The 15,712-nt window shown below is 35.2% G+C and overlaps 1 protein-coding gene across 4 annotated transcripts in view; it reads left to right on the top strand.

Annotated features, from left to right (window-relative positions):
- The first annotated feature begins 603 nt into the window (after positions 1-603).
- The window catches only part of LOC138708138 (adenosylhomocysteinase-like 1), a 176,640-nt gene continuing 161,531 nt past the window's right edge, over positions 604-15,712 (top strand). For 3 of the 4 annotated variants that reach the window (XM_069838359.1, XM_069838360.1, XM_069838361.1), the window contains exon 1: positions 604-763. In XM_069838359.1, coding sequence (XP_069694460.1) covers positions 668-763 — 96 coding nt within the window. In that variant the 5' untranslated portion in view covers positions 604-667. Of the gene's footprint in view, positions 764-878; positions 1,040-15,712 lie in introns of all 4 variants that reach the window. The other variant, XM_069838362.1, reaches the window with a different exon arrangement.

Genomic DNA, 15,712 nt, shown 5'->3' on the forward strand with positions numbered 1-15,712 from the left:
TTAATTTATGTATTTTAAGGGTTTACATAGAAATTATTGTATGTTCCTACTGAAAATAGTATACATTTCTATCTTTTCACATATTTTATTATCTATGTTTATGATTGAGTACAATGAACTGTCTGCTTTTACAAATGGAACAGAATGGAATTACCCGGTAGCTCTTCGAAGCCATTCCAGTTGAGAAAGTATAAGTTCAATGACAGTGTACCAGAGCGCCACTAGCGTTCAATTGTGTTGGCATCAAAATTCGAATTTAGTGGGACTTTTGACTATAATAATAATAATAATAAAAGCGAACAATGTGCATAGATGTTCGGCCATTACTCAGCGAGTTGCTTCTTTTTTCTCTTTTTTCACACTTCCACACATGGTATCTTTCACAAAACCTGCTACTGAGTTCACAAACACAGTCTGGACCAGGGTTGTGAAACTCCTTCGTCTTGCATGGGCTATAGTGAATGTCTTGCACTGCTAGTCGGGTCACCAGATGGCGCAGTTCGTAGTTGGCCTGCTTCCAATCATCTGAGGTCATGGCGGACTGTTGACTATAACTGAACGCTGCCTCTGTCTTTGACAATATAAAAGTATTTGGATTATCTGAACATTGTCAAAATGTGTATATAAGAGTGGGGGAGTGATTTGGTGTAGTCGGTCTAAGTAAAACATGGCCGAACCTTGCGGAGTGCCTGTGTATGCATCAAAATCTTCTCCTACAGTGGTATCAGATAGTCCTATTACAGATCCAGGATCAAGTGTAAAGGTGTGTGTTTATTTAATGTCATTCAAAATTAATTGTGGGTCTTAAAGATCTTGATTTAATTGGTATTTTTAATTGTTAATAAATTGGCCTAATAACAGATTGCAATGCCATACAGTTGTCAGGGTGAAACCAGTTTTCAACAGACTTGAGAACGGTGAAGTGTTCCGTGTCCCCCTACAACTTTCACCCCATATGGTTAGAAACGCTTACCTGTAAGCTGGGAAAATTCGATTCCCAGCAAAGTCGCTTCATATGTCAGTCCTTCCCATATTAAGGGTGAGATTTAAAATGTTCTGTACTTCTTTTTCATTATCTTTGGACACTATAGCAAATAAGCTGTCTGGCATGAGTATTGAAGAGCCATTCCATGCTATAAGATATGGGATAGTTTTCGTACTAGTTGCATGAATGCCACTGAAGTTTAGAATGCCAACCAGTAAAACACTGATGCCTATCACAACCACCAGTTGACAAGAACACTTTTTTTTTTTCCTCGAGCGATTGGGTATAAAAATCGTTGTGCATGGATTACTATACCTTGTAGTGTACACCAATTTTATGTATGTCTATGAAGGTATTGAATGTGGTCTTCTGCAGCGTACCAAGACCCTATGTAGCGTAGACTATATCATGTTTAGAAGTGTACAAATTAATATGTTATGCAATATTTGAAGTTTTATATGTTGTTGATAGAGTTCACTGTGAAATAGGCAACTTTAATTAACAAAGAACATGTTGTCAGTGACAGATCCCAAGTTACCTTTATTAATTGTGCTTTCTGTAGTTACATATCTAGTAGTGATTGGGAAGTGTCAGGTTTATTGATATGCATAACTGATTTATATGTATTGTTATAAGTGAACAGAAGTAGTCATAGGCCTAATTTCCAGAGCCTTTTATAAAGTGGAAGCTACACATGACAGGTAGCCTATGTAACACAACAAACAGGTCGTTCATTTTCATGCCATTGCAAAGCACGACAGTGTAACGAAACGTTTTCTTGTAGTAGACCTGTAGTCTTTAAAAACATTAGCGCTAATTTTTATTGATTCTTCGATCTCACTATGCACCACACACAGAACTGACGTCTAATTTGTATTGCATTATTTCATGATGAAATTAAATCGATTGATTGTATAACATTATAAATATAATATCAGAAAAAATTAATAAGCGGATTTTCATAAAAACCAAGGACCAGTGACAGGTTAGGTTTGGTTTGTTCAAACTTTTAAGATGTCTTGCAGGTAGCTTTCTTTTGGTAGACAGGTACACAAATTTATTGACCCTGGACCGAAGAAAGGAGTGCTTTCTCGCGTAGTGAAACATTATGATGGTACCACTGTTGGTTACGTGATTTCATGCGAAAATTGTCTGAGAAAGTAATCCATCAGATATATGATATTTGGGACGGGTTGGGTGTGTTATGTCTTTTGCAGTGGCTAGATTCTCAAATAGAAAATAAGGAACAAACATTGACTAAGCCTAGTGTGAACTAGAGAGTAAAGTAGGAAACTTATGGGAAATAAATTCTCTTTAAATAAAACCACAATTAAGTTTATTACTTAAACAAAACTTGTATTAACTTACTTAAAATTTTAAGGTACTAGTCATATCGGTACAGTTGCCCACATCACAGCTTACAATGCATTAAAACTGATCAATTGTCATGCTTATAGGCCTACTGCTTTTTCTAGCCATCTTTAACAAAGCATTTTTGGAAACAATACTGTCATAAAGCTAAGTTTTCCTTTACCAATCAAATCATTGACTAGAACCCATCTTTCAGCAAAGGATATGCTCATAACGTTTTTCTGAAAATGTGTTTTTTTTTTATCATGGCAGTAAAGTTCTTTGTTCAAAAAGATTTCTGAGTAGTCATCAATACAGGTCATCAACAAGAGAAAGTGATTAACTAAACTTAAACTTTTTAAATCAGATGAATATCCATTCCATTTTAGACAGAACATTTTCATTGCTAAAATCATACTGCTTATTTATGGGCAATCCCATGAAAATGTCAACCTACACCCAAAAAAAAATAAATCTGTCTGCAGAGCTCAAATTTCTTCATTGATTGTTACATTGGAGCCCAAAATACATGAAACTGTAAATATTTCAAAAAAAGAAACCAGTTATTAAGTTGACAGGAGTGGAGAAATGAAGATGGCTGTCAGTGTAATATGTACTGAGAGTATTTTCATCTTGTAGATCAAATAACTCCATTACTTGTGTAGGAATATCGGTCTTGACTATAGCTTAAGTATCCACAGGTTATGAGAAATAAATCCGTTGAATACGAAATTCTCAATCTCCATCGTAATAATGAAAAAGCAGAAACCTATATATTTTCGCATAAGGAAGACCGTTGTGGAACAACCTCACATTCAAGCTGCTGACAAAGTATTCATTGTGTGTTCAGTAAATGTGTAGATGCTCAATAGATTAGTGAACTGCCTATTATAATAAATTATGAAGCTGTTCTTTTCCAATAATGATGTACAGTTTATAAGTGTTTAAGTTTTGCAGTTTCAACATTATGATACATTTTGTTTTTCTGGTATATTTCTGTCTTATGGTTCATGAATATATAGTAAATTGTAATTGATATTTGTAGTACTGATGATGATTTAATGGTATTAGACATCAGGTGATTCCGTTACATTGAGGATTCTTGGCATAGTTCTTTTAGATGATGATGCTTATGAATAATTTCGAGGGAAAAATTGTTCCGGGGCCGGGTATCGAACCCGGGACCTTTGGTTAAACGTACCAACGCTCTCCCGCTGAGCTACCCGGGAACTCTACCCGACACCGATCCAATTTTTCCTCTATATCCACAGACCTCAAAGTGGGCTGACAACAGTCAAGCAACCAACATTTGAGTGCACACTAACTCTGTGTGACTTTTAAATTGTTCAAATTAACTTTACAGGGAGTTATTCCTGAAAGCTTAATTTGCATAATACACGTCACTGTATGTAACTGAAAACCACAATTTAAAAGTCACACAGTTAGTGTGCACTCAAATGTTGGTTGCTTGACTGTTGTCAGCCCACTTTGAGGTCTGTGGATATAGAGGAAAAATTGGATCAGTGTCGGGTAGAGTTCCTGGGTAGCTCAGTGGGAGAGCGTTGGTACGTTTAACCAAAGGTCCCAGGTTCGATACCCGGCCCCGGAACAATTTTTCCCTCGAAATTATTCAAATTAACTTTACAGGGAGTTATTCCTGAAAGCTTAATTTGGATGATGCTTATGTTCAAAACTTCCAGTAACAGAATCAGTCTTAAGTACGCTACTCTAAACTGTATAACAGTTGTGTTTCTCCAAGTTTCTCAGAAATCTGGATATACTTTTCCATTCCCACGTGCCCAGTTGACATATGGGTGATTCCGTTATGTTTCCTTAATAATTTTTTTTCTAGAGGTCAGAAAAATAAAATCTCGTGTATTCCATTTCTAAAAGTAACCACGTGACCAACTTAACATTCCTGTATTTCCACCTCCAATATACTTATCCTCTACACCTGCACTATTTCTAAACATGCATTGTTCAGTTGTGCCAATATTAAAGCTGAATAAGAGAGTGTCGAAAAAATTAGCAGTGAGTAGATAATGCTTACTCAGCTGTGTTCTGCTGGTGAAGTTTGTTAGTACACTAGCTTATATCGCATGTCACGTGACTGGGTGGGCGTTCACAAGTATGGTAACTCAATAAATTTCTTGAAGTGTCTGCTCTTTGAGAGGATGTTTGATTATGAGTTCGTTAACAGTTCTCTTATATTTATTTTAGTATATGATGATATGATATGATTTATTTGACCCCAACATTTACAACCATATAATATGGACCTCACAATTTTTGTATCCGGTGCCACAATTACATTCGTTACAGATATACCTTTTGTAGACGCACTTATACTTGATTCGACCCCATTTAAATTGATCAGTATTCTCCCATGAAATCCTAACAACTTAATTTAGATCATTCAAAATTTACACTTTTATGACTCTGTTCTTGCTTTTCCGTACATTTATATCGTACACACCCTGTTTCAATAATACTTGTTACTAAAACGTACTATACCATTGTCCAATAAGTTCGTTATTATGCCTGTTTCTTTCGTACATTTCATTCTCAGATCCCACTAATTTTCTACATGTTATACTTCACTATCCTAGCTAGCCTCCCCCGCCATACTCCTCACCTATTTTCATTATATCTATCGCTTTACTTAATTCCTATTACACTTTTCTAGTTCATTCACAATTGACACTTTATCACTCTGGTCTTGATTTTCAGATCACTTAGACTATATCGAGGACACACTGTTTCTAATAATACTTGTTACTAAAACATATTACACCATTATCAATATGCTCGATTTTTGTCTGTTTCATGCATACCTTTCATATTCTGATCTCACTAATTTTCTACATATTATACTTCGCCGTCCTAGCTAGCCTCCTCCACCATACAGTACTCTTAACCTATTTTCATTAACTCACTCGTCTTATCTACTTGCAATTGAACTTCCTCTTCCATGCCTCTAATTCATCTATCACTTTATTTACTAACGGTCTTACTAATAAAGACTCTATATACAGACTTTAACTGTCTTATACTTACACAATGAGTAACTCGTTTATAAGTCGTGTGTAAATTCCTTACTAATAATCACTACATACGTCGTGTATAATAGTATAACTGTTACACAGCTACGTCATAGTTTCGTCATTACTTCATTACGAAAGGTAATAGAATATCTGAGATTCTCTGTTGAATCCGGTAGAGCGCTCTAGTGTGCCGTGTTAAGTATCGATAGTACAACTGGCTGTAATCAATTACCACACTATATTTTGGTCAAAGAGTACAAGCTACAGCAATATTATTGCACTTATTCTGTCCTCTTTGGTTTGTTCTTCAGTAGTTACAAGGCAACCATCATCATAAAAGGACAGTCGATACGAACAGCTGTTAGAGGGGCGGCCATTTTTTCTCTATATACAACGCTTAAACAAGGGGTTTCTTGTATATAACTACTGCAAAGCAATTCCCGTTGTATAGTTACAGACTGTTTATACACCCATCGCTTATGCAAGGGTTATTAGTAAAATTTTCTGTCTCAACTCTGCATAAGTCTCGTATAAAAACTATACATGGTTTATTAGTAAGACCGTAAGTCCTTAGCCGTCTCTGGACCAGAAACATCCACTTCACCATTTTCTCTTATACACTCGTCATTCTTTTTCTTCACTTCACTTCTCACCATTTCAGCTCTCGCACTCACAGAAACACTTTCACTTCTCCTCTCGGCACTGACCTTCCTTCCCACTACTCTGGATAAATCACTTCCCGAATCACTTGAATTTTTGCTTGTGTCACTAAACTTCATTGCCATTGTGGTACTTAAGCCGCTCTTATCTGGTTTCTTCACATATGTTATTTTAATACATTAAGCATTATTTATATGCAGAGTGTTTTACAATAATTATTATGGGTACAAAACGCAGGGTTGAGTGAAGGACAGTGGAAAAAAAAAAAAAGGCAAGAAGTCCTATATGCAGAAACAAGCCCCTTATAGCCCCCCAGTTCCCTTATAGTTATTTTAATATATTAAGCATTGTTTATATACAGAGTGTTTTACAATAATTATTATGGGTACCAGGGACGGCTCTACAATGAGAACTGCAGAGCTGCAGAACCGCCATTTAAATGGACCTGAAAAAATTAAAAATGTAAAACGTGCTTTTATGTAATCTAGTTCATTGTTTCATTTATTTTTCAAATTCATTCTCTTTCGATTCGAGATTTTACTGTCTGTAGGAGCCTTGAACTGCTCGAGAATTTCAGCTGTAGTGTACTTTTCGGATCTGTGATCGGCAGTTCCTGAAGCTCAATGTAGGGTAGTCGGCAGCAGAAAACTGGTTTTCTTCACCGTCCCATAAGACTGCATTAGAGCTGCAACCGAAGCAGCTCTCTCCAAATATAGAAAAGAACCGCCAACACCCTCATCTCTTTATGACCTGCGTTAGAACACATAGGCTTCTGGACTACTGTATATCATTACAGTTCCAGTGTGTTATAGTACTTTGGGTGGTGTGATGTGATTAGTCAGTGTGTCTAAGGAAATATTTATAGTAGAAATGAATGAAATGAAAACCTAATCGACCAACCCTTATAAGGAGAAAGGTGGTTGTTGTATTTTGAACTGGAGGACAACGTGAAAGTTATCATATTTGCCACTAATTCACATTTAAATAAATTGTTACGGTCCCATTTTTGGATAATGGACAGTGTGGCAAATTGTCTATCTGTGACGAATTGTCCCTATTACCAATTTTCTGTGGCCATTTGTCCCAGTTACCAATTTTCTGTGGCCAATTGTCCAGAACCGACTTTAATTCACTGTAGAAAGTACACATTTCTATTACTAATATTAAAGTAAATAACTCTACTCATATCTTCGATGTGATACTTCAACCTGCTTAGCTGCACACAGGTGGCTGATCCGCGGCAGAATTGTTGACAGTGCAAGCCTAATTTCTTCATCATGGATTTGGGTCTCTCCCTCTTTGATGTTTTAATTTCAGTTAACGTCGAGAAGCCCAGTTCACACGTATATGTAGTGAAAATGACATGTTAACTTTTACTACTTCGTGCATAACAATTTTCAGAAGAGATGGCAAAGAGTTAGCAACAATGGCTTCGCGGTGAATGAGACACCGTATGTTATGATATACTTCACGTACTTTAGCCACGAATCCTTTCATAGCAGCGGCTCCATCTGTAAAACGCTAAAGCAATCCTCCCATGTTAATTCATTATGGACCACTTGTTCATTAGTTGTACGAAATATTTCTTCACTGGTTGGTCACTCTGGCACTTCTTTACACACAAAAAAAAAATTACAATTACATTCCCATCAATGTAGCGAATGTAGGAAAGAAGTTGTGTGTCATTGCTAATATCGGTGGACTCGTCGATCTGAAGTGAGAACTTCTGACTGCTCTTTATTTTCTCCTTCATAATGTCTTCAGTGTCACTGGACATGTCACTAACTCAGCGGTTAATTGTGTCAGGAGAGAGAGGAATTTAATTTTATTACTCCCTCTGTCCCATAATAATTGTCCGGTACGCTTTTATTTCTTGTCCCATAATAATTGTCCAATGTCCATAATTTTTCACTGGCGTTTACATAGGAGCAAAATGAAACACATGAATGAGTAATACAACTGTATTACTCCAGAATCAGTATAAAATTATCACTCAATTAGCAAAAGAAAAAATTATTAATCTGGGATCTGTATAAATTGGCCAATCATTGAGCCAAAAAAGAACATGAATATTACTTGTACAACTTTATGACTCCAGGATCAGTACAAATTGGCTAGTCTTTGAGCCGAAAATAAACACTTCTAGGAGTGCAACTTTATTAACTCCAGGAGTAGTACAAATTGACCAAGAAGTGAAACAAAGAAAAACATTCTCCTATGAGTAAAGACGAAAAAACTGCCTGTTAGACCCGGAAGGTTGTCATTCTAACAGTTTGCCTAGAACCACAGACCTATTGCTGCAGTGCTACTGTATCCTCATTGTAAATGTTCCGAGGACACTCCAAGCGAGATGGCAGGATGTTGAGGTGGTCCAGGTGCGCCTTTTGCATATGTTTTTGTACCCGTCATTGACTTTCATTATTTCAACGAGACAGGACTGCAACGTGAGGTAGACATTGTTGAGCCTGTCACGTGTCAGCTGAGAGAAAGCTGTTCCAATGGCGGCGATCAACTCATCAATAGTTTGAGGAGCTGACTGATACTGGAGAGACTGAATTCCCAGAAGTAACCCAGATCTAAAACATTCATATCCGGACTGTTTGGCGGTTGGCACATGAGTTCCAAAGTAATTCCACTGGCTACTGCAGCGTCAATCCAGGTGCGGTCATTGGGAGCGATATGCGGACGCGCATTGCCCTGCTGAACTGATACCTGAATTCTCCCTGTGCGCGGTCAAGGATGCCATTTTACATTTATTGCTGGGATTAATTTGGTGATGAGCATGGATCCACTTTCCAAAGATTGCTGCCCCCGTTCCAAATGCAGCGTGCTGTTCTTTTACTGACATGAAATTTCTCGGCCGCTCCTGTTATGGCATCTTTCGTCACTACGTCAGCCATAGTGTTTTTCAACAAAAACTCCTATACTGCCTGCCGTTCACTGTCTGTAAGGTTCTTGCTACCCCTGTCACTCACTACCACCAGTTGTGTTCCCAGGATGTCCATGTCTGTTCAAACGTATGTACTCACTGCAGGAGTATGCTCTACTAACGATTTCCAGCTTGCTTTGCTACTCTGGTTTGTATACAGTGCCACACCGGTGAGTTGAAAACCAATACCCACTTTCGGTGATCTTCTGGGTGGTGTGTGTTGCTTGTCTCAATAAGATCACGTTATTGTCCTGCATAACCTTGTGCACTGATCTACTGCACTTCTCCTCATGCGTGCACTTTTCATTTGCCCCATTGTCTGTAATTACTGTAATACCATTTCGGCGTACCGGACAATTATTATGGGACAGAGGGAGTAATTTCTTACAATACTAGGTAAAAGTTCGCGTCACACCTTTCACCTTGTGGAGGCACACCGGTTGCGGAACACTGTTTTAGACTATAAAAATTTGCTTTTAGATGTCTAGAAAGGACCAGTTAAACTACTAGATAGGCTCTGTAATTTAAAAATAGACCCGAAAAATCATATCTAAACTCATCTTTTATAACGCACCTTACCCAAAATTAATACCTCTTATATCTACTATTATTTATTGGTTGATTATACCTGCCATCTTCAGAACAAACAGAAGAGCTTCTACTCTAACAGAGAAAGAAAAGAGACGAGATCTCGCAGGCATTCTTATCAACATGTACCATGACAAATAGAAGTTGGACAGACCCAAACTGTGAGCTGCACAGCGCCCTGACAAGACAGGCAGTCCACGGATTCCACTACAAGCTATATACAAAGCCAAGATTTCACGAGCCAACAGAACAATGTGTGTGCAATCTGTGCAAGAAACATTGTACCCGCTACCAATTTGCTATCTGTCCCAACAGGACAAGGTCTTTGAAAGACGACAGCAAAGAATAACCACGCAACAACTATAAAATGTGGACTTTTTTTTACCTTTCTTTAAATTTATTTATTTATTTTTTATTTATTTATTTATTATTTTGCTAATAATTGTAACATAAAATACAAAATATACAGAAAAACTTTAGCTCACCCCTGAAAGAGTAGAACTCGTGCTCAGGGGCGGATTCCTGAATTGAAATTAATAATTATACAATACAATTTCTCTTATGTCTACTGTGCAATTATAGTATATAAATTTAAATTTACAATTTTTTCAATTTTTATAAAATCCATACATAACTTTTTAAATTTAATACTAGAACTATTAGAATTGACAAGATTAGGATATTTAAATATACATTTGTTATATATTCTTGGGCCTAAATTACTACTGTGATTAAATACTGTAACAGTGTTGCATTTTGGTTCAAACAATCTTAAAGATTTCATACCTTTTGTTTCATAACTATGAGAATACAAATCAAAATTATTTCGATTTTTATGTATGAATTTTATTAATACAATATAATAAATTTGTCTTACGTTAAGTACATTAAAGTCTAGAAACAAATTTTGAGATGGAAAATTAGTAGTTTTATGAAGACATATTTTAATTATTTTCTTCTGTAATAAATAAAGTGGATTAAAATTGGATTTAAATGAGCTACCCCATCCAATAATTCCATACATAATTACCAATTGAAATAAAGTTAAATATATTGTACGTAATAAACTTATTGACAAGTAATTCCTCAATAAAACAAAATAATATACTATTTTACGTAATTTATTACAAAGGTAATTAATGTGTTGGTTCCATTTTAAATGACTATCGAAAATTATGCCTAAATACTTAACTTCAGAGGACTCTTTAATAATCGGACATTTACACTGTATAAGACAACAATCAGAATTATGTAATTTAATACTTAATATAGATGTAGGAGGTTTGTTACATTTTTTCAGATAATGAAAATGGAATAATGATGGTTTTATTTTCGTTGATAGAAAGATAATTTATGTCAAACCATTTTTTTATTAATTTAAGTCCATTATTTGAATTATTATATGCATCATACCAGGTTTTTCCACCAAAAAGTAAAACTGTGTCATCTGCATAAGAATAGTGAACACCATTGTATTGTTGTAAGTTAATTTTTAATAAGTCATTAATATATATTAAAAATAGAATAGGGCCTAGAACTGTGCCTTGGGGAACACCTATATTAATAATTAAAGGTTCACTTGAATAATTGTCAATTTTCGTTATTTGAATTCTGTCGTTAAGATACGATTTTATTAAGTTTAAAGAATTTGTGTGCCTTCCTCATTATTATTAGTTGGTTATTAAGTACCTTATAACAATTCTGTCCTCTAGAAATTATCTTAAACAATAATGTTTTACGCTATTTGTGTATTAGAGATACATTAAATGGAATGGAAGTACGCAGTGATTATAAAACCTGAAGCATTATTCTATTTTCTAAATGTGCATGAGGATTAATTAATTTTAGCCACATGTACTTTTCATAATGATTGCACTCTAAATACACAACCTGTCATTTTTCCAAATCTTTGCAGGACAATGACATTTACACATTTTGTCTGTTAACACAAGATTGTAGACAGAAAACGAATGCTTAATATTTAATGATGTTGCGGGAGCATTGTTCAATTTTGAAATTGTTTGTACTAGAAAGTTACATTTTGCAATTTTATTACACTTTGCTGCTCTATTGAGGTCAGTAAGTTTAGGATTCTTCTGGGGCCTGTTTCTCAAAACTCACGGACTAGTAATACTAGTCTGTACAGTAGTAATATTAGTTTATTTTACAAGTCTGTGTTTCTAGAAACTACAAGGGTAAAGTAGTAGTTACCAGTTCACAGACTAGTAATATTGGTCGATTTCACCAGTTCATAACTGATTCTGTTTCTCAAAATGCTAATCTAGTTGATTATACTAGTATTCAACATGAATATTCCTACAAGACTCTAAAGACTGGTGATTTCTATATTATCAGTTACCAGTGGCAATCTTTTTCAGATAATCAAAACAAAATATTGTAGTTATTTTTTTAATAAATGTGGTTTAGTGATTTCGATTGTTGTGAGAAGAGCTAAAACTATATCGAGAAAGAACAATTATTATTCCTTTACGGGAGCATCTTGGAGAGTTGTTAAATATATGGGACCTGCCATAACAAGACAAACAAATAGAAGTCATGCATTATCAGCAAAGCTTCAAATACAAATTGCTCTACAAATCGGGATGTTGATTATTTTCCAATGCCATCTGGTTTTTCTGCCCTAGACCAGCAACACATGCAGAATTCTTTCCTAATAATCTATTACCAATTCATCAACTGCAGTAATTTTGCTGGCTTTCCTCCTCCACTGTCAGTTCTTCTGACATTGTCAACTTTAGCCTACAAATTAAATACAAAACGACACTAATTTATGAATAGATCAAATGTAAAACTGAAAAAAAAAAAATAGCGAATTTTTCAAGTCATAAGTGGCATCCATGTCGCCAGTAGACTCGCTACATAATGTGTTCATATTATGATACTGTGAACTTGAATTGGTACTCGTCAAAGTTGCTTTCTTAATGTTGGGCCAATAAGTGTCCCTAACGTATGCATAATCTTTGTTCTGAAGTATCAGTTCCATAGTCCCACTTATTACAAATTTTTTTGTCCAGTCGTTTACTTTATCATTTTTGTTATTATGCTTGAAAACGCACCGAATGATATATCCTTTGAGCCATTAATCATATTGAGTATAGTTAATTTGCTTTCAATTGATGGAATTTCAAGAGAAGAGAGAAGTAAGAACCAAAACACAAACAACTTAGCCTCCTAACCTCAAATAACAATACCTACCAATGGGTGTAAACAAATGAACTCAATCAGCTGACTAATGAAAGAGACTAGTGATTAGTGAAAAATTGTCACAAGTTACTAGACTGGTGAAATGGTTTGAGAAACAGAATCTACTAGAGCTGGTGAAATATACTCTGGTAACTAGTAACTGGTGAACTACTAAACTAGTATTTTTGAGAAACAGGCCCCTGGAGAACATTTTCTAGTTCCTCGCATACTTACTTTCTCTGCAACTAGTTCAAGTGTTGAGCTAAGTTTCTCTCATGAGCTAGAAGATCAAGTTGCTCGTTAATTTGTTTCTCTTCAGTTTTCAAAGAAACAGTCATAGCATCTAAGAATGTAAAATGTGAAGTGATGTAAGACATCAGTGTGACTGGAATTATCCTGACAAGCTCCTTAGGACAGGAGATGCAAGTTGATTTTCATTGTTATAAAGAAAGAATGTGATAGTGATAGATTTATTGATATTAGTTCACAAAAGTACAAAACTTAATAATTTAACAAAAATATCTACATACAAAATAGTTATACATAATAAATATACAATTTCCTAAACTACAGAGGTGTGAAAATTATTAGAATAATCTTAATTTTAAAGGTTTTTTAATAGTTCCTTCACAAATATTAATTGAATTGATGAATATTGGTATGTATTACTATACTGATGTAGGATATATTTACTACTAACAATGCCGGGAAGCATTGTTTTACATTGGTATTTTTCTTATTTTACAATTGTTATGGGAATTCAGAAATTATTATATTATGTTGGCGGAATTGGAAACATACAAAATTATATGCACAAAACAGATTTATACGTTCATTTGAACCTTCACAACAATGTAAACGCAAAGAACAATTTGTTTAAAGCATTTCTTAATAATTATTTTTTTATGTTTCCAATTCCGCCAACATAATATTGTGAATTTTATTTAGTAACAACAATGTAATTTATTTGTCACAACAATAATTCCTTTCTACAATTCACCTTAAACGCTCTCGTCAACAATTGGATCTTCACTCAACACAGTATTCGTTATAGCACTCCACCGACGACAATGACAATTTACTTGGACTATTACGCACAACAATGAACTGTTAATCTTAACTAATATTTACAAAGCACTATTTACAAATCAGAACTATCAGTTCTCAGTTCACAGTTCTTCTATCTCAGTCACTCGAGTTCACAGTATCTCGAATCACAGACCTTCAGAGACAGTTCACTGTATTCGAACTCGGGTCCCTCCAACTGCGGTCCACTGCACTCGAACTCAGGTCCCTCCAACTGCGATCCACTGCACTCGAACTCAGGCCTTCGGATGCTGACGCAGATGCGGACGCACACTCGAGTTGAACTCCGGCACACAAGTCTGGCTTGCTTGCTCTGGCTTTCTCACTGACTGACTAACTGAAAACTGCAAACTGGAAAACTGCTGTCGTTCCTTCGCGTCCGTTTTTATAGCCACAGCGACGTAGCCTCGAAAGTTCGAATTCGCGAGTCTTCCATTTCGACGGATTTCTCGGCCTCTCTAGGCAAGCAGAAGATGCGCGCGCAAACTCTCTCCACTCTCTCGCCGCGTTGGCCCTCTCCCCTCTCAGCCGCGCGCCATTCCAAAGTGCTCCGCGCGATCTTCTCTCTTGCGGGACGCTGGTCGTGAGTTCGAATCTCATGTCGCTGTCACAATATAATAATTTCTGAATTCCCATAACAATTGTATAATAAGAAAAATACCAATGTACAACAATGCTTTCCGGCATTGTTAGTAGTAAATATATCCTACATCAGTATAGTAATATTATATACCAATATTCATCAGTTCAATGAATATTTGTGAAGGAACTATTAAAAAACCTTTAAAATTAAGATTATTCTAATAATTTTCACACCTCTGTAATTAATTTATCGCAAATCTCAATAATTTATTGGTTCAAACTTGCACTTACGTCTGGTTTTAGTGCATGTTTAAACCAATCGTAATAACCATTAAGACTTTAACCCTTATTTATCTGCTCCTTTTCACAATTTACTACATAAATATTTTTAATAACTTATTATTTCAAATAGGTGAGCAGATGTCGACATACTGTAAGTCATGAGCCTGAAATAGCTGAATCAGTACATTCAATCTGTAGGGTAATCTTTACTCTTGCAATATTTTCTTGTCAGCAGAATCGTTTGCGTAACTTCTATGAAGACCACCGCATACCTGTTTGAACATAAACTTGACAAGTTGCTTACATAATCAACCTCAATTTAGTTTGTCATTGTATCGCATGCATTCATTTTCAATTCATTGCTATTATGATGACTAATAAATTTATTATAAACGCATTCTTATTGAATTTAAAATATAGTAGTTAACCAATTTATAAAGTCAAGTTATCTTCTGAACCTTTACTAATTAATATACTTATCGGAATACATTAATAACTTCATTAATTCTCTATTTTCAATTTTTTTTTTTTTTTTTTTAAACCTTGACGTTATACTATCTTATTTTCAAAACCTGTCTTCTTATCTTATTTGGTTAATAATTAGTTTTTCTAATTTTAGGAAAACTTAATCTTTGTTGATGCCTACCTCTTAGTAGGTAGTTTCGTTCAGTATCTATATCCGTGATTGAATTTACTTTATTTCTGTTACAGTTTCTATTTGTCACTTTACCTCTTAAAGGAAGAATGTAGAAAATAGGCCAAAATAGGTTCTAACATCAAATTAGGCATTTTTAGGCTGTATGAAATTAGCACGGTTTCCTATAACAATCCGTAAAACGTGTTAATACAACTTAATATGAATTCATCTCTTCAGGAAAAAAAAAAAAAAATAGATATATACCAAAAATCCGTCATGTCTCGTAAACAGTTGGTTTGTGGATCTACATATGTTCAGTCACTATGCTATAGTCATTCCTGCAATTTCTGTCTGTAACTGTATGA

The sequence above is a fragment of the Periplaneta americana genome, chromosome 10 (assembly GCF_040183065.1).
Source record: "Periplaneta americana isolate PAMFEO1 chromosome 10, P.americana_PAMFEO1_priV1, whole genome shotgun sequence".
Classification (NCBI taxonomy): Eukaryota; Metazoa; Arthropoda; class Insecta; order Blattodea; family Blattidae; genus Periplaneta; species Periplaneta americana.